At 44.8% G+C, this 24,933-nt stretch overlaps 1 protein-coding gene across 1 annotated transcript in view; it reads right to left on the reverse strand.

Moving 5' to 3' along the window:
• The window catches only part of TPO (thyroid peroxidase), a 1,097,706-nt gene that overhangs the window by 763,613 nt on the left and 309,160 nt on the right, over window positions 1-24,933 (reverse strand). Inside the window, exon 5 of the mRNA XM_078646792.1 lies at window positions 6,727-6,859. Within this exon, the coding sequence (XP_078502918.1) occupies window positions 6,727-6,859 (133 nt within the window). The remainder of the gene's footprint in view (window positions 1-6,726; window positions 6,860-24,933) is intronic.

Here is a 24,933-nt window from a genome sequence, read left to right on the forward strand (position 1 = left end):
CATGCCAATGCCCCCACCCCCACCCACAACATTGCCAGCCTTTCTGTCCCCCCTGGAGGGAAGATGGGGGCAGTAGCCCCTAATCTGCCCTCCCCAGGGGGGACAAAAAGCTCACTTGACGCCAACGATTATGCTGGCTTTTTTATGTGTGTGGGTGGGGGTTGCCCAGAATGGGCATAACAATGCCCCCACCCCCAAGAAAAATAGCCAGAGTGTTTCTGCCCCCCTTGGGGGCATATCGGGGCAACCCCACCCCCGAAATCCCCCCAGTGCACAGAAATCCGACTATGCACGCATATTTATTTTGCAATATGCCTACCTGTGGATTTTGGGCCCTAGCGCAGCCGGCACACAGGGAAACCTAGCAAACCTGCACATTTTTGAAAACTAGACACACAGGGAAATCTAGAATGGGATGACTTGACTGGCTCTCACCAGGTTCTGTTACCCAAATCTAAAAATGTGTCCCAAAAAACAAATTTTCCTCACATTTCTGTGTTGGAAAGTTCTGGAATCTGCGTGGATCCACAAAATTCCACCCACCCCATGTTCCCCAAAGCCTTCCGCGAAAAATGGTACCTCACTTGTTTGGATAGGCCTAGTGCCCACGACAGACAAGGGCCAAAAACCTATTTAGGTAAGATCAAAATGACCTAACACAAAACAACCTGGGCCCTTGCCTGTCGCGGGTACTTGCGCCTCCCACACAAGTGATACAAAAGGGGATGATGGACGGAGCGTTTGAGCAATTCAAACACTCACCCCTAGTCAACTGATCTGGGTTTCATTCATCACCATTCTTTAGCTCACTCCGCCACCCCAGTTCAGACATGGCCATATGCAAATCAGTCTGACCCTGTGCCTCATGGTAAAAGGTCCAGCCCGAACTGCCAAGCCACGTCTTACCTGGACCGGAAACAAGCATCCTGGGACCAGTTTCGGGTTCATAACCCTCATCAGCCAGGCTATCTTGAATCCAGTGGCAAAGTGAGCAAGGTACTCACGTCTGAGAATACCCTGCCAACTTAGGGCGAACAAAGCGATGCAAAAGGGGATGATGGACCGAGCGTTTGAGCAAATCAAACACTCACCCCCAGTCAACTGATCTGGGTTTAATCCATCACCATTCTTTAGCTCACTCCGCCACCCCAGTTCAGACATGGCCATATGCAAATCAGTTTGACCCTGTACCTCATGGGAACAGTCCAGCACGAACTGCCAAGCCATGTCTTCCCTGGACCGGAAACAAGCATCCCGGGACCGGTTTTGGGTTCATAACCCTCATCAGCCAGGCTATCTTGAATCCAGTGGCAAAGTGAGCAAGGGACTCACGTCCGAGCATACCCTGCCAACTTAGGGCGAACAAAGCGATACAAAAGGGGATGATGGATGGAGCATTTGAGCAAATCAAACACTCACCCCCAGTCAACTGTTCTGGGTTTAATCCATCACCATTCTTTAGCTCACTCCGCCACCCCAGTTCGGAAGCACTTGATTCACAGTTTGCTTGGGCTATTTTGATAGGAGGAATGTACCACATTTGCAAAAAATACTGGGGCGCCCAGGGAACAAAGGGAAATGATCACCCTATGACTTTTGTCATTGCTGTTAGACATGCCATTTTTATTGGCTATCACTGGGCTATAACTTTCATTTTCTCAGTCAAGTGGAAATCCTGCTTAAGAATTTACTCCTTTAATTCAATTGATCATATTTTTTTGTACTATTTAAACCGTACAACAGTTTTGCATATTATCATTCTCAATATAATTTAATTGCTAAGTATTATTTCTTCTCTTCCATCATCCATTTAATAGGAAACTTGAGTATGAACACAAACTGTTTGGACATGTATTTATCAATCATTTATAGAAATTACTATAGGAAGGATTGTTAATTTTCTGGTGTATCAATCGACTCCTGTCAGATGGAGATTATACTAAGCAACACTTACAAATATTCCACTGCAATGAAAATGATTGACTAAAGCATAGGTACTCACAAACTTTCTCTCGGGGGCCAAATTTACATTTTGGTTTGTGTCCGAGGGCCGCATCGGTGGGGGGGGCGGGGTCAGTGGGGGAGGGGGAGGGGCTAGAGCAACAACATAAAACTGACCATGAGGTTGATCATAGGTCCCTGCAGCGGACGCCTTCGTCCACTGAGCCGTCCCGGCATACACACATCTCTCTCTTTCTTTCTCTCTCGGTCTCCCTCCCTCTCTCCTGTCTTCCTCTGTCACACTCTGACTGTCTCACTCCCTCTCTCTCACTCCCTCTCTCTCTCTCACTCCCTCTCCGTCTCCCTCCCTTTCCCTCCCTCTCACTCACTCTGTCTCACCCCCTTTCACTCCCTCTCCGTCCCTCTCCCTCCATTTCCCTTCCTTTCCCTCCCTCTCCCTCCCTCTCACTTCCTCTCCGTCTCCTTCCCTTTCCCTCCCTCTCCCTCCCTCTCGCTCCCTCTCAGTCTCCCTCCCTTTCACTCCCTCTCCGTCTCCCTCCCTTTCCCTCCCTCTCACTCCCTCTTTGTCTCCCTCCCTTTCCCTCCCTCTCACTCCCTTTCCCTCCCTTTCCCTCCCTCTCCCTCCATTTCCCTCCCTTTCCCTCCATCTCACGCCCCATCAGTCTCCCTCCCTTTCCCTCCATCTCACTCCCCATCAGTCTCCCTCCCTTTCCCTCCATCTCACTCCCCATCAGTCTCCCTCCCTTTCCCTCCATGTCATTACCCATCAGTATCCCTCCCTTTCCCTCCCTCTCTGTCTCCGTCTCACTCCGTCTCACTCCCTCTCCGTCTCACTCACTCCCTCTCCCTCCCTCTCCCACTCACTCCCACTCCCACTCTCTCATTCACTTTCACTCTCTCCCTCTCACTCACTCCCTCTCACTCATTCTCACTCACTCCCTCTCCCCACTCACTCCCTCCCACTCACTCCCTCCCACTCACTCACTCCCTCCCTCTCACTCACTCCCTCTCACTCACTCCCTCTCACTCACTCTCTCTCACTCACTCCCTCTCACTCACTCACTCTCACTCACTCCCTCTCACTCACTCCTCTCACTCACTCCCTCTCCCTCACTCCCTCTCCCTCACTCACTCCCTCTCCCTCACTCACTCCCTCTCTCCCCCTCTCACTCTTACTCACTCCCTCTCACTCCCTCCCTGTCACTCACTCCCACTCATTTATTCACTCTCTCACTCATTCACTCTCACTCACTCACTCACTCCCTCTCCCTCTCACTCTCACTCCCTCACTCCCTCTCCCTCACTCACTCCCTCTCCCTCACTCACTCCCTCTCACTCACTCACTCCCTCTCCGTCTCACTCCCACTCCCACTCACTCTCACTCTCACTCACTCTCACTCACTCACTCACTCAGTCACTCAGTCACTTAGTCACTCTCACTCTCACTCTCTCTCACTCTCACTCTCACTCACTCTCACTCACTCTCTCCCTCCCTCTCACCACTCCCTCTCACCACTCCCTCTCACCACTCCCTCTCACTCACTCCCTCCCTCTCACTCACTCCCTCTCACTCCCTCCCTCCCTCTCCCTCCCTCTCATTCCCTCCCTACTCACTCCCTCCCTCCCTCTCACTCACTCACTCTCACTCACTCTCACTCACTCTCACTCCCTCCCTCTCCCTCCCTCCCTCTCCCTCCCTCCCTCTCACTCCCTCCCTCCCACCACTCCCTCTCACCACTCCCTCTCACTCACTCCCTCCAACTCCCTCCCTCCCACTCCCTCCCTCTCACTCATTCCCTCCCTCTCACTCCCTCCCTCTCACTCCCTCCCTCCCTCTCACTCCCTCCCTCTCACTCCCTCCCTCTCACTCCCTCCCTCCCTCTCCCTCCCTCTCACTCACTCCCTCCCTCTCACTCCCTCCCTCCCTCTCCCTCCCTCTCACTCACTCCCTCCCTCTCACTCCTTCCCTCCCACTCACTCACTCACTCCCTCCCTCTCACCACTCCCTCTCACTCACTCCCTCCAACTCCCTCCCTCCCACTCCCTCCCTCTCACTCATTCCCTCCCTCTCACTCCCTCCCTCTCACTCCCTCCCTCTCACTCCCTCCCTCCCTCTCCCTCCCTCTCACTCACTCCCTCCCTCTCACTCACTCCCTCCCTCTCCCTCCCTCTCACTCACTCCCTCCCTCCCTCTCACTCCTTTCCTCCCTCTCACTCCCTCTCACTCCCTCTCCCTCTCCGTCCCCCTCCCCCTCCCTTTCCCTCCCACTCCCTCTGTCACCCTCTGTCATCTGACCCTGCCTGTGTGCCAGCCGGGGGCACACAAACACTCACAGCCGCACCCGAGCACTTCACATGTCATTAAAAGACCATTTGCATGTTAATGAGGCCTTTGTATTTCACCTCTTCTTAGGCCCCTGCAGCTTTACTGATCGCCCAGCCGGCAGCCCCCACAGAGCAGCAGAGTCTCTCGCGCTGCTGCAGACACTTAAAAAAACAACTCGGGAAACACAGGTATGATGTCTCGAGGGTCCGCGGGCCGCCAGCGAAGGCTTGCCGGGCCACCCCTGGCCCGCGGGCCGTACTATGAGTACCCCTGGACTAAAGCAATAAGACCAACATCATATAATAATGCAGAAGCTGTCCCCTCCCAGTCATGAATCATTTCCATTAAACTGAAAGAGTTGCTATTAAGTAACCCTGGGTGGGCAACTTCGCTACGCCCACGAAGTGGGCGTAGTGTTGCCTACTTCACCCTTTGCAAAGTAGGCGAAGCAGGCAACACTACGCCCACTTTGTGGGCGTAGCGAAGTTGCCCGCCACCCGCCTCCCTCCCGCCCTCCCTAAATGCTTAAATAACATTATAAATCAATTATAAAACCACTTACATTGTCCGCCGCGTCCCCGGGGCTCCCTCTCGTCATCGCGCCGCCATCTTAGATACTAATGCGCATGCGCGGCCGCCCGCGCATTCGCATTAGTATCCAAGACACGCTAGCCGGCGGCGCGATGACGAGAGGGAGCCCCGGGGACGCGGCGGACAAGGTAAGTGGTTTTATAATTCATTTATAATGTCATTTAAGCATTTAGGGAGGGCGGGAGGGAGGCGGGTGGCGCGTAGTGGGGCTACGCGAAGTGCGTGGGTGGGCGTAGTTTTTTGCCCACTTTGCGTAGCTTCGCGAAACCCCACTACGCCCACTACGCCCAGGGTTACTATTAAGTTTAAGGACTGAGGAAAGCAGTACTTTATAAAGAGGTACGGATCTTCACTGATGGCACTGCTCAACTCTTTTCTTTATTACCCACCACTGGAGCACCTCCCTCTCTCTGATATCCAAGGATTCCTGAATAAAAATTCAGGACCATGTCATGAAAGGCATGAATATATTTTATTGACCTCACTTCTCATTTGACAGGACCATCCATCCTTCAGAAACACAGAGACATGCTACTCAAGAAAACAATGATTTCTTCAAGAGACTGCTATAAAAGCTTTTCTTCACCACTGATCTTGTGAACTCATCTAATTTGCAGGACAACGTGTTCTTCTTTTACTAGTCTGTTCTTTCCAATGGTGTGTGGGAAGCTGGCTTAGTATATGGTGCTCAATTATGTAAGTGTAGTACCCTGCACTAATCTAGGCAATGGAAATTTAAGAGTATATCTCCTCTTTCTTAGGGCCCGATTCTGATGCGGTTTGGAAAGTTTCCCAACCGAATGGGTTTGGGAATGGTTTCAAACCGAATCAGATCAGGAGAGTTCAAATGACTGAGTACAATGCATCCGGATGCTTCCAGATACGATTTGGTTGGACTCCCATCGACTTCAATCAGAGCCTTGATTCCGACCGAATCTATAGGCTTCCATTGATGAAAGGGGTGTCTGGGAAAAATTGGACACCCTGTGGTGGGCACCCCCTGCCGAACTGTGCATGGCTGGTAAGGGAAGACCCATGTGTACCCCCACCAGCCCGATTGGGAAGGCTCCAGGTGTAGGGAGGCCCACTACAGGCAACCAAAGTTTGATTTTGACGCCAATTCGAGTCAGATGGCACGATTCAGAAAGGCTGTCCAAATCCAGCATTGTACTCAGTCATTAGGAAATGCGGCCCATAGAGACGAACAATTCTGCTCCGTACGGCTTGGTCATTCCAAATGTCGTCAGGTTTGGATTGGGATATTCCTAACGTCTAACTCGCATCATGCTCGGTTGGTTGGAAACCTTTCAGAGTCGGTTGGAAAGACACATTCCCGATCCAAAGTGGATGGAGCAAATGCCATTAGGAGGCCTTCCTAACTTCATCAGAATAGTGTTGTTTTGCATATGGTATTCATTTATGAAAGATGGTTTGAAGTTCCACTGTGTTCCTGAACTCATGTAGTGGGAGTAATCATGACCAGAAAACACCACCTGCACAGTACCGTTCAGTGGTCTGTGTATGGGTGACAGTCCAACTGAATTTCAAATTGGGATTGGTGCATTGAACTGAATTCTTGTACCAAGGAGGTAGAAATCTGACCCCTGTGGCTTTTGGAGGACCCCCTGATTGTGACAGTTTGGCCATCAAGGCTGCCTGCAGTGAGAAGCAACAAGAGGAAAAGTTGAAGAGAGAAGCTTAAGATTAAAATCTCAGATATTGACAAACCCTTGCCCCACTGCCTTATTGTGCATTTGGACTATAAAATGTATAGTACACATTTTGCAGTTGTTTTAAAAGCCTGGTATGAAGCATACTTCCCTATATCATCCATCATATTTTTTTACCTGTTATTGCATGCTCCGGTGATGAGTCTGTATTTTGCAGCTAGACAGTTTTTGGGACATATTGGTGGTAGCATGTAAGGAAGACATCCTGATACATTGGCAATCATGGCAAGCATTTCCTCCGATAACCGATCTAGAAAATAAATCAATCTCTTAAGTAATGTTTGCATTTCTGTTCACTTATTGAAGACATTTCTCAGTCTTCCCTATGGCTGAGACGTTATTATAAGTCTTCTGTAAATTTATAGTACTGACGTAAATGAAGTAATATTTTCTGACTGATAGAATATACAGGACAATAATCATTCTCTCTATAAAATTCCACCTTCTGTTGGGAATAATTGAGGCACGAAGCTATGTTTTCATGATTTTCTGGATGTGCATGCTTCTTCTCTCATCTTTGTCCTATTCAATAAGTATACGTCTATTTTATGACAAAATAAAGGTGATAAAAAAGCAAAGACACCTACAACTAGAAAAGGAAATGAGACAAATACAAATAGGCATTATTATTCAAAATATTGATATATTTGTTTAAGGCATATAAATACGTTTATACATACTTTTTCCCCTTTTCTTTTAGTAGAGCATGTCTAATTTCTGTATATATCTAACCACACAAATAGGTAATAAAAGTATATTTATTTACAATAAGGGATATTAAATGCATTTTAAGACATTTTTGTGTAGCATATTGACTATTAAAGATAGAAAATGTATAGGTGAACTTGGAAAAAACTTTATCCACTCTCAAGCAGTGCTTAATTTGTAAATGAAATAGTGATGGTGGTCAAAGCTCTGCTCTGAAATGCAGCTGGTGCAATTAAATGTTCACGCACAGATTTCCAAGGCTGGGTATTCTTAACCCTCATTCATCTTTAATTTGCCAACAGACACCCCATTCACCTTCATCTCACCTCTGCATGCCCCCGCTTTCTTACTTTGCGACTGTGTTTATGCCTTTCTCTTCCTCCATCCTTCAGTTTTTTAAACATTTCCTCTTCCTCTCTGTAAATGTTTAGTGCAGATAAATAAGTGCAGGCCCCAAAAATAAGTGCTGGTGCTTCCCACCGGAAACCACCATCCGTAATTAATCACTGCTCCCAAGAGTCAGGGAGGCCTGAGGAATTTCCAAGGTGTAGCCGATGTTGAATAGGCGTATTTCGCAATTTGGAAACCTGAGCAGAACCTTGCCTCATTGGAAAACAAAAGTAATGGAAGTCAGTACCAAGAAACAGAAGGGCAGTCAATACAAATGTAACCACCAAAAGCGGAAGCTAGGAAAAGTGCAATGTTATAAATATCTTGGGATACTGTTTGATGAAAAAGGATCTTTTTCATACCATAAAACGCAGATAAAGAAAAGAGCCAGAAGTATACAAGGGGCTTTTCGCTTACTTTATAGCTCCTTGGAAGCCCAACTTATACCCCATTAGTAAAAGTAATAAAAGCAAAATTGCTCGCGAGCCTTACATATGGAACTGAAATACTCTGTCGTTTGGATTCTGCATTACTAAATAATGCAATTACAAATACATTTAAAGATCTGTTTCGGCTTCCACTTAATGTATCACCCGCTCAGGTAAGGCTGGAATTTGGCTTTTCTAATCAACAATATGCAAGAATGAGTCAGTACGTTAAGACCTGGAGACAAATCAAAACTAATATCAATAACCCAATGTGCACATTTTTGTGGAAAGAAGTGCCACAAAATGAAAAATTGTCCTTCTATAAATATCTGCAAAAAGCTCTCAAAGAATTGTCAATTGGTGAGATCTGGAAAATGTCTTTAACAGTACAAGGTTTTAAGAAAATAATTAACAAATCAGTTAAACAATTGTCCCTTCTAAAAGACAAAGAACTGTTTATTAAGAGATCCCACACATGGATGTTGGTCTAGGAATATACAAGTCTTAAGGTCCAACCATATTTAGAAATACCATGGTCTGTACAATCAAAAACACTTTTATGAAAGCAGGATTCAGCAACTTACCTGGCTTAAAACATGAAGTGCCCTGGTTGAGAGCATCTAAGCTGACTATGTGCAGACTATGCATCCTATGGGACGAAAGTATTTTGCATTTTGTTTGCATATGTGCAGTAATGATGGTGGAAAGAAAAGGATATTTCAAAAACTGCTTCATTGACAGAGGTGTTCGTACTTACAGACATGCCATTAGACCAACGGATATTAAAATGAACGCCAATTTTACTAAATGTTTAATACTTGTTAAAAAGAAGTTGGATACTTGTGCGTTGCCCACAGGAAATCTGGAAGTCTAAAATATTTAAGGACAAAATTTAAGACGATTTTTATAATATCACATAAATTATAGAAATATTAATTGCCATTATTTATTTTAAGTCCTGTAAAGATGATGGTCTGATGTAATGTCTATAAATTATGTTTATGTTTTATTTAAGAAAACTATTTTAGACTTTCAGAAATTTTAAAATTATCGGTCTGTTTTTTAAATTGGTGTGTTTTGTTTAAGAATGTAGTAATTGTAAGATTTTTGTTTATCATGCAAATAAATTTACATGGCCAATGGAAAACATTCTCACGTTTTCTCAGGCATTTACGTAAAAGAGAAAAATGCTTCAGTGGTTTTAGAATGTCTGGCGTAGTTTATTAGAAGCTTAGAAGATGGCTGTTGTGGGTTAAATGTCAGACTGTTATAATCACATAATCACATCCAAATATTAAGAAAAGTGAATTTTTGACCGGTCCCCCCCCGCTGCTGCCTGTGGACTGTCCACTGCGGATCACTGATGACGCCTTTAAATATTTGGGCATCTACGTTATACCTGATCCGGAAGACTTCTATGCGAGAAATATGAAGCCTCAACTAGACCGTTTTAAGCGTGATGTACGGGTATGGCAGAGCCTCCCCTCACGATGTTGGGAAAGGCAGCCTTATACAAAATGATGGCGCTCCCGCGAATTTTGTATGTGCTTGAAAACACACCATTTCCGGTTCCACCAGGCTACTTCAAGGCCATAGAATCGGAGGTGTCTGGTCTTTTGTGGGGAGGCAAACCGGCGCGGATTGCCCAGGATAAACTAATGCGCAGCTGGTATGACGGAGGGATAGCGCTTCCAAATGTGGAGCTTTATTACTGGGCGGCACATCTTAAACTCATACATTTTTGGTTGCATACCCCGCAGACTGAGCCGGCATATCATGCAGACAGGCAAAACTTAGAGGATAGGGGACTGATGGGAAATCTATACAGTTGCCGCAGACCCACCTTTTAATGAGTCTCTATAGGAGAAGAAAGAAGAGAAGAAAGAATAAGAGATAAACAAGGAAAGATAAATAAGTATGATTCCTGCTATAGAGAAACTTTAAATCCTTATCACCTTGTTCGATTTAACTCCTGCCTGTGCATGCAGGGCTGTGCATGTGGGCTCGGGTGTTTGTGCCGTTCTCAATGCCAGGGAGCGCGGTGTGGTGCGTCAAGCTTATTTGGCACTCCTTAGATAGTTTTCCCTTCCTTATCCACTTTTTTATTGGAAGCCCCAAATTTTTTTTTGCATTGAGTTTTTTCCTATGAATTTTTAACATTGCCAGTGGTTTCTGTTTATTCTGCCCACTATGGCATGTCTTGACATGGCATGGAGCCATGGTGGAGTCCAGCTCCACCCTGATGCGCTTATGTCTCTTTTGGGTGCTGGGACCGTGAGACAGTGGCATTGCACGCATACATCTATGGCTATCTACTAGTCGGAATTTTAATCGCATTAACATGGCACTTCTCTCCTCTCCAACAATCCTCTTTGTATTTCCAACGGATTTTACTATTCTATGTACACCAGAGCAGTCAGTATCTCAGCACCGTAGAAGATCCCAGGGTTCCCCGGCATGCATTCCATGCTAACTGACAGGTTAGTATGATCTCCAAGTGCATTGTTATGTCAGCCTCTAAGCATGCCCTGTTTACATTACGATCGTATGTCTTAATAATAATAATAATAATAATAATAATAAAGACATTAATACAGCGCACAGCTCCTTCCTAAGGAGGTGTCCCAGCACTCCTCTTCAACATGGCACCACATAACCAATCCTCTTTTTATTTCCATAGCTACCTGCTTTGACTGGTCTACTTTTCTGGAACATTTTGGACTTTACTATTCTATGTACACCAGAGCAGTCAGTAGCGCAGCACCGTAGAAGATCCTAGGGTTCCCCGGCACGCATTCCATGCTAACTGACAGGTTAGTATGATCTCCACATGCATTGTTATGTCTGCCTCTAAGCATGCCCTGTTTACCTTAAAATTGTACGTTTTAATACTAATAATAACAATAAAGACATTTATACATCCTACAGCTACTTCCAAAGGAGGTGTCCTGGCACTAAAGCAGATTAGGCAGTGAGAGAAAAAAGGGGAGAACTACGGGAGGCTGAAAAGACAGTTTTTCAGTGCTTTCCTAAATGCCAGTTCTGACTCTAACTTATGAAGATGGACAGGCATAGAATTCCAAAGGGACACAGTTCTCACAGAGAAAGCTCTACTGCCTATCCTGGCCTTAGAGAAATGAGGAATCCTGAGCAGTTTCTGATGATTAGATCTCAGAGCCCTATCATGGTGGTAGTTTTGAGTCTCTGTTTCAAGTAGCCGGGGCCCAGGTCTCTGGTGGCTCTGTAGGCAATAGAAAGTGCCTTATACTCGATCCTTCTTTTCACAGGCAGCCAGTGTAGGATCAGCAGATGGGGGGATATGTGGCGGCAGAATGGCTCATTCCAAATAAGTCTGGCTGCAGCGTTTTGAATAATTTGCAGCCTTCGGATCAGATAAGCAGGTAGTCCAATAGAGAGGCTACTGGAGTAGTCTAGCTGGGACGTGACCAATGCCTGGACCACTGTATTCCTGCAAACCATAGGCAGGAGATGAAGAAATCTCTGCATGGCTTTCAGCTTTCAAAAGCACAACAAGGCGACTTGGCATATCTTGGCCTTGCAAGAGAGGTTTATGTCAAATTTGTACCCCAAATTCCTAGCTGAGGCTACTTGGATCGGCGGGGGGTATTACCCCGATGGCCATCAGAGCTCACATAGCAGAAGGGACGACTGATTGAAAAACAATACCTCTGTTTTTTCGGTATTTAATTTCAAGCAGCCATCCATCATCCAAGCCAAGATGTTGTTCAGGCATTGCCTAAAGTTGGCAAAAGCAGCCATGAAGTGTTCTTTAAAAGAGAACACCAGCTGAGTATCGTCAGCGTAGGATACAACTTTCACTCCCAATTGCTCAACTAAAGTCGCAAGGGGGGTTAAATAGACATTAAATAATATAGGGCTCAAAGCTGAGCCTTGGGGGACCCCACTCACAAGGGGTATCTGTGAGGACACATAGGGATGGAGAAACACCTGCTGGGAACCGTCCTCCAAAAAAAATGGAACCAGGCCAGCATGGTTCCTGCCACTCCCAAGTGCTTAAGTCTCTCCAAAAGAATCCGATGAGACACCGTATCAAATGCTGTGGATAATTCCAACTGCAAAACAACAGTTGATGGACAGAATGCAGAACAATGTCATACATTCACCCCAGTACAGAGATCGGGGCCTAAATCCATCGCTTTTTTGCACTCCACACCACCCCAGTTCAGACATGGCCATATGCAAATCAGCCTTGACCCTGTGCCTCATGGGAACAGTCCAGCCCGAACTGCCAAGCCATGTCTTTCCGGGACCGGAATCAAGCATCCTAGGACCAGTTTCTGGCTATCAGCCGTCTTCAGCCAGGATAGCTTGACTGCAGTGGTGTGGAGAGCATGGGACTCACGTCTGAGCATACCCATCCCACTCGGGGGGACAAATGCAAAACAACAGTTCATGGACAGAATGCAGAACAATGTCATACATTCACCCCAGTACAGAGATCTGGGCCTAAATCCATCGTTTTTTTGCTCTCCACACCACCCCAGTTCAGATTTGGCCATATGCAAATCAGCCTTGACCCTGTGCCTCATGGGAACAGTCCAGCCTGAACTGCCAAGCCATGTCTTTCCTGGACCGGAATCAAGCATCCTAGGACCGATTTCTAGCTATCAGCCGTCTTCAGCCAGGATAGCTTGACTCCAGTGGTGTGGAGAGCATGGGACTCACGTCTGAGCATACCCATGCCACTAGGGGTGACAAATGCAAAACAACAACTCAGACCAGATGCCAAGAGGGTCCGGGGTGGAATTTACAATAGCTGATGGCCCAGCCAATGAGAATAGATAAGTTGTATTTTCTCCTGGAAGAAGACTAATAAATCCTCACAGAGGGTGACAGATGGGGCTATGGTACTGTCCAGAGCCTTTGGTTTGATAAAACCTTGAACGATCCTTCTTTGGCTGAGTTATCAGAATAATTAATTTGGTTAGCACAGTAGTCCCTAAGGGTGTTCCATTTTAGCCTGTGAAAGTATTTTAGAGCCACTTTATAGGAACATTTGGTCATCAGATTATAAGATTTATGCCAAGCGCTTTCCAGCTTCTTGCATAAGCTTTTTTCCATGCGTAGTTCCATAGTAAACCAGGGGACAGAGTGGGTTTTCCTTGCAGATTTAGCTGTTCTGAGAGGGGCCATTCTATCTAGGACATAGGTGTCCCAGCAGTTGAAAGTAGCTACATCACTGCTTGGGTATCCCATTAGCTGAGAGGGATGGTTTTGTAACTTGGGTCCAAAAGTATCAGGGGAGACCTTCCTCCAGTTTCTCCTTTCCTCGTATGTTGGCCTGGCGCTATTGCCAGAGAATTTGCCATTCAAACTGAAAGGAACTGACAGATAGTCAGACCAGGTTAGAGGTATCGGGACAGCTACTTTCAGGTTAACGTCATTAGTAAAAATGAGATCCAACTTATGTCAAGCTACATGGGTAGGGGCACACACCGTTTGTAATAAATGTAAACCTTTCATCGTGTCTGCCAGCTGAGAAGCCATGGAACAGTTGCCATTGTCCATATTGACATCAAAATCGCCAAGGACTTTGAAACTAGAGTGTCTCAGTGACAGATATGTGATGATGTCGCATAACTCAAGCAAAGGGTGGGAGTGAGTGACAGGGGATCTGTAAACCAGGATTACAGCAAATGATGATGCAGGGGAGGTTTTAATGCAGTAAAACAGAGCCTCAATCATCCCTATGCGCTCAATTCTCCTGCACAAGATCTCCCAGCCATCATGATAATAGCAATCCCGCCTTCAATCTTGTGGCCAGCCCAGTTGACAACAGAGATCCCAAAACCCTCACATGTAGCCAACAGTATGTCAGGGTTGGAAACTTATTTTAACCAGTTTTGGGTAAAAACATGAGGTTCCAGGAGTTTGAATCCAGAGCGAGCTAGATGTCGCAGGAGTGTTTGTGGAGAGATCTGCAATTTATCAAACAGGCCTTTATGTTGGGTCGAGTGGCCCTAAGGTGCCATGTAGGTGACTTTACATCAGTATTACCATAGTTTTTCCTTTCATCCTTCCTCCCCAATGAAAAGCTACAACACAATTCCTGACCAGCGATGGACAAATCAATAACGGTCGAGTTTATTCAAACATATTAGCTGCTCTCTGGACAAGGAAATCTTGTCTGGAGACGAAAAGCGGGCAGCAGGGCTGGCGCAGGCCGCAGTCCGAATGTGGACGGGCACAGACAGGTTTGCTTTTGGCGCGCCAGTGGCACACCCGCTGCACGGGTCTGCGTCGCCCCTCCCATTAAATTAAGTAGGGGAATTTAGAGACCGGCCAGTCAACAACGAAACCGTCGACCCAAGGTGGCGCCTGAACGTGTCCCAAGTGAGATGTATGAAAATGGCTGCAAAGGAAGAGCAGAACATTGAACAGGAGACAAGGAGGGATCCAACCCCACTGCATTATCCAAGATATGAAGGGACGGGAAAGAGGTCAGAAAAAAAACCCACTGCACCCTGCAACACGCAGCAGTGTAGAGAGCAGCAGTGTAGAGAGCCATTCAACTCGTCAGTATCACTCCCGACATGCAAAACAACTAACACTGGATAGCTTCAGACAATTAATACAGTAAAAACAAATACAAATAGCAGCAGATATTAAAACAGTTGAAAAGATAGCAGAACGTTTCTAAAACAAAGAGCAGCACAGCCCTCAATTACCCCACTGGAATCCGCTCTTGCCTTTACAGTGATAGGTAGCTTCCCTCCGTCAACCCCAATCCTACAAGACATTTATTGTTGCTTCATTACCCACAAGTGCTTCCTCCTCCAAGGACAGTAAGTAGGTTTAGAGTTGACAACTGACTACAGTTTATGTAATGGGATGCTAGATCTCATCCTTATTTCTCTCATTACAGCCAATATTTACTTGTTTCACCTGTACCAATCTTTTGATCTAGACAGCCATACCATTATAACAGTCGAAGTTAGTTACATTACTGATTGCATAATACGCAAGGTAAGAGATCATTGATTCTCAGGACTCCTCAAGTTTTATAATATTAACATACTCATCTTTGCTCTTATACAGAAGGGTCATGATCATTGGCAACAATTTTAGCCGCCCTTACAAAATCATTCTTCTCCAGCTGAACTACCATTCAAATAGGTATTGCTTCTCCCTCTGCCTGCTTAAAGCTTGTATACTCTTCCACAAAGCTTTATTGGGGCGCCTGCATCATTTTATATGGATCTGTAATATTGACGACTTGCTATTTTCACAATGTATCACTGATCTGCTCTGTCCTCTCTTTTATCTTTCCTTGTTTATCCCTTATTCTTTCCTCTCTTCTCTCTTATGCTATAGGGACTCATTAAAAGGTCTCTGCACTCTATTCACGTTTCAATTTATGATCACACACTTTGGAGTTCCATTTTCTATTTATGCATGTGTAATCGTTTCGGGTAATTGTCTTGATGCACATTATCAGCATCTTCACGCGGGCCTCAACTCACTGATCATGCCCTCATCATACTGTTTGATCCTAATTTAAGACAATAGTTAAACATAAATTCTGTGGGCTTAAAAATCAATTTTTTTGTTTTGTTTTTTGTCCCATTTTGTGTATACTGCGACAGATTCCTGACAACGGCTCAGCCGAAACGTGCATAGTGTCAACATACCACCAGCTTCTCTCCATAACTTAGCTACTCCCATTGTGCATTGTCTACAAAGACCAATCATGTTTCACCAATTGATGTGATTTATAGGTAAAAATCTATACTAGTGTATCACATGTGCAATTTTCAATGTATTCACTGTGAACTTGGACACCAGATAAAATTGTCAAAATTATTTTAGTATATTCAAACAAAATATTAGAAATATATCTATATATATTTTTCTTAAGAAATTGGAGTGGAAATCTTTCCTATTAAATATAAGAAAATGATGAATAAATGATTTGATAAAAACAATATTTTTGTTATGTTGAATGTTTTTTAATATATACGTAATTGTTTTATTCACGTTATAGATTTTTTTTGCCTGCGCATAAATATATATGTATATATATTCACTGAAAAAAACATAGGTTTCAGATACGTTATAGTTAGTAATTAGCATTTAAAAAAGCTTTGAAATTCACTGACAAAACTATAGGTTTCAGAGACATTATAGTTAGAAATTAGCATTTAAAAAAACCTTAGCAATTGACAGAAAAAAACATACTTTTCAGGGGTGTTAGAGTTAGCTGGCCATTTCACTCATACAAAGCAATCGAAATTCCCCTGTTATAGTTAGTTCTGCTAACTATAACTCGTGCGCCCGCAATGCACTGCAATGATGTCACATATTACATCATTCATGACATGGTCAATTACACCACTGATGACATCACTGATAACATCTCAAATGACATCACTGATGACATGATCCACGTGGCAATCTGATACACCTCATCATACACTAGTATAACCTTTCATCACTCATTGTAAATAGTACAATATTTGAAACCGTTGACACTCTAATACCAGTTACTACATACCTACTCACTGATTCCTAAGTCTACACACACAACTACCCATTCAACAACAGAATCATTCATACATGTAGTCACTAATTAATAGAACACTATCAAAATGCACTTATACACATATATAGACATTCACACATCAGCAGTCATCTTAGTCGGTTATGCCGTCATCCTACTCACTCATGAAAAAAATGAATCACACTTACATTTACTCACTTACACAATTATCCAATAACACCTTGTTTATTCAAACACATAGTATCTCATAGTTCATATGTTAAAAAATCACCATTACAATAATACACTCATTCATATAGTTACTCTCACAATCACTAACTCTTACATATACTTATTTATATTCACCAATTCTCACATACAATGCCTTTTATTTTTTTACTTTGTTGAAGATGTACAATTAAAACATATTTTCGCTCACCAACACCCAAATTAATACACTCAGTCACCCAACAACTGTTTCCACGTGCACTCCTAAACCTATACATCTAGTCAATCAACCATTCACACATCTATGCATAGAGTTACACACACCGCATCCAACCACATACAAACTCAGTGTCCCATAAAAATACTCACCCTACTAATCAACAACTAATATGCACACTCATGTAGTTAGTGACCAACTGATGCAGCATGTTATACAACAACAGAGACAGTGATGCACACATTCACATAGATTAGTTACTAATCCATGTATTAAGTGACACACTTTTAATTACTCACTTAAACAGACAGTCAGACAGCTACTAAATCCTCCATCCTGACAGTTAAATATCCACTCAATCTTCAATACAGATTGGTATATATATATAATACATATTTATGTTTCAAACTAAACCACATTCACTGGATGATGTCATCAGTGATGTCTTTTGAGATGTCATCAGTGATGTCATCAGTGATGTCACTGACCATGTCCTGAATGATGTAATATGTCATCAGCAGTGCATTGCGGGCGCGCGAGTTATAGTTAGCAGAACTAACTATAACGGAGGAATTTCTATGGTTTTGTACGAGTTAAATGGCCAGCTAACTATAACTGCCCTGAAACCTATGTTATTTCTGTGAATTTCTAAGGTTTTTTAAATGCTAATTTCTAACTATAACGTCTCTGAAACCTATGTTTCTTTCTGTGAATTTCAAAGGTTTTTTAAATGCTAATTTTTAAATGTGATACTATTTTTTTGTACTAATTTTCTACAGTTTTTGACCTGTTTATTTATAAATATTGTATTCATTAAATAACATGATATCTTTTTCTTAAAATTGCCCCAAAACCTTTTTTTTAAATTCAAACTGAAATATTGATTCATTTTTTTGTTTTAATTTTTAATTTTAATATATTAATATTATTTTCTCTCTAAATAAAATGTGCATGGATTCTAGCCACCATTTTAGAACAGTCGCGAAGGACACATGCGCATTACGGTACGAGACATTTGTGCGGTGGCGGGACCCGCCTAACGTCATATACGTGCTGGGGTGCGCTGGGTGCGTGACTCCCGCAAAAAAATGTGAGTTCCAAAATGATATTTATGTGTCTTTAATATGCATATTAGGGCAAGAGATTATCTAGGATATTCACAAAAATAATATATTTGCACGTATAATAAACCTATATTACTTTTAAATATTTTTTTGCGAAGTCGAGTGCATGCATCATGAGTGCAGAGAACCAGGTCAGCAGAGCTGCTGAAAAGCCAGAGAAACCAGGTAAGCAGAGTCATTGTAGAACCAGAGAACCAGGTCAGCAGAGCTGCTCTAGAGCCTAAGCAGGTCAGCAGAGCTGCTCTAAAACCAGAGACCCAGGTCAGCAGAGCTGCTCTAGAGGCCGAGAACCAGGTCAGCAGAGATGCTGTAGAGCCAGAGAAACTAGGTCAGCAGAGCTGCTTTAGAGGGAGAGAACAAGTCAGCAGAACTGCTTTTGAGCCAGAGAACCAGGTCAGCAGAGCTCTTTAGAGGGAGAGAACCAGGTCAGCAGGGCTGCTTTAGAGCCAGAGCACCAGGTCAGCAGAGCTGCTCTAGATCCAGAGAACCAGGACAGCAGGGCTGCTTTGGAGACATAGAACACGGTCAGCAGTGCTACCAGCTACTTCAGAGCAAGAGAAGCAGGTCAGCAGAGCTGCTGTAGAGCCAGAGAAACCAGGTCAGCAGAGCGAGTGTAGAGCCAGAGAACCAGGTCAGCAGAGCTGCTCTAGAGCCTAAGAAGCAGGCCAGCAGAGCTGCTCTAGAACCAGAGACCCAGGTCAGCAGAGCTGCTCTAGAGCCAGAGACCCAGGTCAGCAGAGATGCCCTAGAGGCCGAGAACCAGGTCAGCAGAGCTGCTGTAGAGCCAGAGAAACCAGGTCAGCAGAGCTGCTCTAGAGCCAGAGAACCAGGTCAGCAGGACTGCGTTAGAGCCATAGAAACAGGTCAGCTGAGCTGCTCTAGAGGCAGAGAACCAGGTTAGCATAACTGCTTTAGAGCCAGAGAACCAGTTCAGCAGACGTCTTTAGAGGGAGAGAACAAGGTCAGCAGAGATGCTTTAGAGCCAGAGAACCAGGTCAGCAGAACTGCTCTATAGCCAAAGAACCATGTCAGCAGTGCTGCTTTAGAGCCATAGAACCAGGTCAGCAGAGCTGCTTTAGAGCCAGAGAACCAGGTCAGCAGAGCTGCTGTAGAGGCAGAGAACCAGGTCAGCGGTGCTGCTTTAGAGGGAGAGAACCAGGTCAGCAGAGCTGCTTAAGAGCCAGAGAACCAGGTCAGCATAGCTGCTCGAGAGCCAGAGAAACCAGGTCAGCAGAGCTGCTTTAGAGGGAGAGAACCACGTTAGCAGAGCTGCTTCAGAGGCAGAGAACCAGGTCAGCAGAGCTGCTCTAGAGCCAGAGAACCACGTCAGCAGAGCTGCTTCAGAGCCATAGAACCAGGTCAGCAGAGCTGCTCAAGAGGCAGAGACCCAGATCAGCAGAGCTGCTCTAGAGCTAGAGAACTAGGTCAGCAGGGCTGCTTTAGAGCCATAGAACCAGGTCAGCAGAGCTGCTTTAGAGCCAGAGAACCAAGCCAGAAGAGCTGCTCTAGAGCCTAAGAACCAGGTCAGCAGAGCTGCTTTAGAGGGCGAGAACCAGGCCAGCAGAGCTGCTTTAGAGCCAGAGAACCAGGTCAGCAGAGCTGCTTTAGAGGGAGAGAACAAGTCAGCAGAACTGCTTTTGAGCCAGAGAACCAGGTCAGCAGAGCTCTTTAGAGGGAGAGAACCAGGTCAGCAGGGCTGCTTTAGAGCCAGAGCACCAGGTCAGCAGAGCTGCTCTAGATCCAGAGAACCAGGACAGCAGGGCTGCTTTGGAGACATAGAACACGGTCAGCAGTGCTACCAGCTACTTCAGAGCAAGAGAAGCAGGTCAGCAGAGCTGCTGTAGAGCCAGAGAAACCAGGTCAGCAGAGCGAGTGTAGAGCCAGAGAACCAGGTCAGCAGAGCTGCTCTAGAGCCTAAGAAGCAGGCCAGCAGAGCTGCTCTAGAACCAGAGACCCAGGTCAGCAGAGCTGCTCTAGAGCCAGAGACCCAGGTCAGCAGAGCTGCTCTAGAGGCCGAGAACCAGGTCAGCAGAGCTGCTGTAGAGCCAGAGAAACCAGGTCAGCAGAGCTGCTCTAGAGCCAGAGAACCAGGTCAGCAGGACTGCGTTAGAGCCATAGAAACAGGTCAGCAGAGCTGCTCTAGAGGCAGAGAACCAGGTTAGCATAACTGCTTTAGAGCCAGAGAACCAGTTCAGCAGACGTCTTTAGAGGGAGAGAACAAGGTCAGCAGAGATGCTTTAGAGCCAGAGAACCAGGTCAGCAGAACTGCTCTATAGCCAAAGAACCATGTCAGCAGTGCTGCTTTAGAGCCATAGAACCAGGTCAGCAGAGCTGCTTTAGAGCCAGAGAACCAGGTCAGCAGAGCTGCTGTAGAGGCAGAGAACCAGGTCAGCGGTGCTGCTTTAGAGGGAGAGAACCAGGTCAGCAGAGCTGCTTAAGAGCCAGAGAACCAGGTCAGCATAGCTGCTCGAGAGCCAGAGAAACCAGGTCAGCAGAGCTGCTTTAGAGGGAGAGAACCACGTTAGCAGAGCTGCTTCAGAGGCAGAGAACCAGGTCAGCAGAGCTGCTCTAGAGCCAGAGAACCACGTCAGCAGAGCTGCTTCAGAGCCATAGAACCAGGTCAGCAGAGCTGCTCAAGAGGCAGAGACCCAGATCAGCAGAGCTGCTCTAGAGCTAGAGAACTAGGTCAGCAGGGCTGCTTTAGAGCCATAGAACCAGGTCAGCAGAGCTGCTTTAGAGCCAGAGAACCAAGCCAGAAGAGCTGCTCTAGAGCCTAAGAACCAGGTCAGCAGAGCTGCTTTAGAGGGCGAGAACCAGGCCAGCAGAGCTGCTTTAGAGCCAGAGAACCAGGTCAGCAGAGCTGCTTTAGAGGAAGAGAACAAGGTCAGCAGAGCTGCTGTAGAGCCAGAGAACCAGGTCAGCAGAGCTGCTTTAAAGCCAGAGAACCAGGTCAGCAGAGCTGCAATAGCTGACACTGACTGACTGACACTGACTGACTAACACTGACTGACTGTCACTGACTGATTTACACTGACTGACACTGACTGACACTGACTGACTGACACTGATTGACACTGACTGACTGACACTGACTGACACTGATTGACTGACACTGACTGGCTGACTAACACTGACTGACTGACACTGACACTGACTTGACTGACACTGCCTGACACTGACTGACTGACACTGACTGACACTGACTGACACTGACTGACTGACACTGACTGACTACTCTCTACTACTCACTCTCTACTACTCACCCTCTACTACTCACTCTCCACTACTCTACTACTCTCTAATACTCACTCTCTACTACTCTCCACTACTCACTCTCTACTACTCACTCTCTACTACTCACTCTCTACTACTTTCTACTATTCACTCTCTACTACTCACTCTCTCCTCCTCTCTCTCTACTACTCACTCTCTACTACTCACTCGCTACTACTCTCTACAACTCACTCTCTACTACTCACTCTCTACTACTCTCCACTACCCTCTACTTCTCACTCTCTACTAGTCACTCTACTACCCACTATCACTCACTCTCTACTACTCTACTACTCACTCTCTACTATTCTCTACTACTCTCTCTCTACTACTCACTTTCTACTACTCACTCTACTACTCTCTAGAACTCACTCTCTACTTCTCTCTCTCTATTACTGACTCTCTACTATTCTCTTTCTACTACTCACTCTCTACTACTCACTCTCTACTACTCTCTACTTCTTGCTCTCTACGACTCTCTACTACTTACTCTACTACTCACTCTCTACTACTCTCTACTACTCACTCTCTACTACTCCACTACTGTCTACTACTCTCTCTCTCCTACTCACTCTCTACTACTCTACTATTCTCTACTACTCTCTCTCTACTACTCACTCTTTACTACTCTCTACTACTCACTCTCTACTACTCACTTAACTACTCACTCTCTTCTACACACGCTCTACTACTCTCTACTACTCTCTCTCTACTACTCTCTAATACTCACTCTACTACTTACTCTCTACTACTCTCTACTACTCACTGTACTCTCTTTTACTCTCTCTCTACTCTCTACCTCTCTACTGCTCGCTACCTCTCTCTCTACTACTCTCTACCTCTCTACCTCTCTACCTCTACACCGCTACCTCTACACCTCTACCTCTCTGCTTCTCTCTACCTCTCTCTAAAAGCACACATATGCACATATATATATGTATAAATATATATATATATATATATAAACGCATATCTATATACATACAAATATAAATGCATGCATACATATACAGGTTATGTACATAAAGTTTGAAAAACACTAATACAAGCAAAGCTAAAAAGCCACCTAATTACAAACAGAATTGCTTTAACTTAAGCGAGGGCGAGACCTATTGCATTTTCAATGCTTGTTTACTTTGGTTCCATCAAGAAGGAATTCAGATGTGTCACACATTTGCCATGAATTCTGAATGTTAGCACTCTAGTTGCTCATTAGATCACTACTGCACACCAGGGAAGCCTGCTGCTGGTATTCAAAGTGCATGTTTCAGTCTGCATGTCAGAATTTTTTAATGAAATAGAAGAGGATTTGAGAAGTCAAAATGAGCCCTAATTTTTCTTTCTGCAGCACTAATCATAATTTCTATGGCAAAATGAACCCCCTCATGTTGTTCCTTTGCAAATTAAATGTTAAGTGTTACCACTTTATTCCAATCAAGATGGCTTCAGGTGTGCCATACTTTTGACATAAGTAAGACTGTTAGCACTCTAGTTGTTCTTTAAAACACTCTGGGACATTCTGTCATTGGGCTATACTTGGGCTACATCTGGGTGATATTTGTGCTACATTTGGGCTCTTTTGCTTCTGGTGGCCATCTTGGGAGACTTATTTGTTATGAAGTTGCCTAATTTCCTCATTTACTGCAGTCTCAGTAGGAAATACTTTCAGTTTTTATGTTGATTCCATTAAGAAGCCATTCAGATGAGTCACACATTTGCCATACATTCAGAATGTTAGCACTCTAGTTGCTTATTAGATCACTGTAGTCAAGCTACTGCTCACTAGTGAAGTCTGCTGCTGGTATTGAAAGTGCATGTTTCAGTCTGCATGTCAGAATTTTTTAATGAAATAGAAGAGGATTTGAGAAGTCACTCAAAATGTGCCCTAATTTGTCTTTTTTCGGCACTAATCATAATTTCTATGGCAAAATGAACCCCCTCATTGTGTTCCTTTTAAATTAAACTACTCACTCGCTACTACTCTCTACTACTCACTCTCTACTACTCTCTACTACTCTCTACTACTACTCTCTACTATGCACTCTCTACTACTCACTCTCTACTACTCTCTACTACTCACTCTACTACTCTCTACCACTCACTTTCTAATACTCTATTACTCACTCTCTACTACTCTCTCTCTACTACTCCCTCTCAACTACTTACTATACTACTCTCTCTCTACTACTCACACTCTACTACTCACTCTCTACTACTCACTCTCCACTACTTACCTTTTACTACTCGCTCTCGACTACTCTCTACTACTCACTCTCTACTACTCTACTAATCTCTACAACTCTCTCTATTACTCACTATCTACTACATACTCTCTACTACTCTACTACTCTCGCTACTACTCACTCTCCACTACTCTCTACTACTCACTCTACTACTCTCTACCACTCACTTTTTACTACTCTACTACTCACTCTCTACTACTCTCTCTTTACTACTCACTCTCCACTACTCACTCTCTACTAGTCACTCTCTACTACTCTCTCTCTACTACTCGCTCTCTACCACTCTCTTCTACTCACTTTTCACTACTCACTCTCTACTACTCGCTCCCTACTACTCTCTACTACTCACTCTCTACTACTCTCTACCACTCCCTCTACTACTCTCTACTCACTCTCTACTTTCTACTCTCTACTCTCTATTGCTCATCCTCTACTCTCTACCCCTCTACCTCTCTCTCTTCTACTCTCTACCTCTTTACCTCTTCCGCTCTACCTCTACCGCTCTACCTCTACACCTCTACCTCTCTACCTCTCTCTACCTCTCCCTACACGCACACATATGCACATATATATATGCATAGCTTCTTACTCGAATTGGCAATTCTGATTCTTCACAGAAAAAACGAGCGTGGTCCCAAGTTATTGCGCTTCAATTATTTTAAATAAGCCACCTCTGCCTTATATATATGCATATGCATTTATTACCTACTGGCGGTTGCCAGTAGGTAATAGGAAATCCGCAACATTCTATTTGGAATAACTTTTTGCCGGTTGACGAATCTGCGCGAAATTTACCAAACTTTTGGCCAGCTCCGGTCTGCTCCTATCCTGAAAGTTTCACGATGATTCATGAAGCGGGGGCTGAGAAAAATGGGGGTACCAAAATGCGTTTTCCCCATGCAATTTCTCATAGGACCTTTAGCTGTAGCTACAGCCCGAACTGATGAACGGAATTACACCAAATTTGGCAAAGAGGTAGTTCTTGGTTCAGACTGGTGCCTTTTGCCTATTTGGTATAAATCTGTCCAGTAGTTCCTGAGAAATTTATCTATGGGTGCGTTGGATCCGCGTACCCTAAGCGTAGCCTACGCGCACCCTGCCGTGCATAGCTGTATTTTAATTGGCTGTCAACACTCCAAATCAGGAAGTGTTGGCAGCCATCTTGTGCCTCTCTAGAACCGAGGCACAAGAA

The sequence above is a fragment of the Lissotriton helveticus genome, chromosome 6 (genome assembly GCF_964261635.1).
Source record: "Lissotriton helveticus chromosome 6, aLisHel1.1, whole genome shotgun sequence".
NCBI lineage: Eukaryota > Metazoa > Chordata > Amphibia > Caudata > Salamandridae > Lissotriton > Lissotriton helveticus.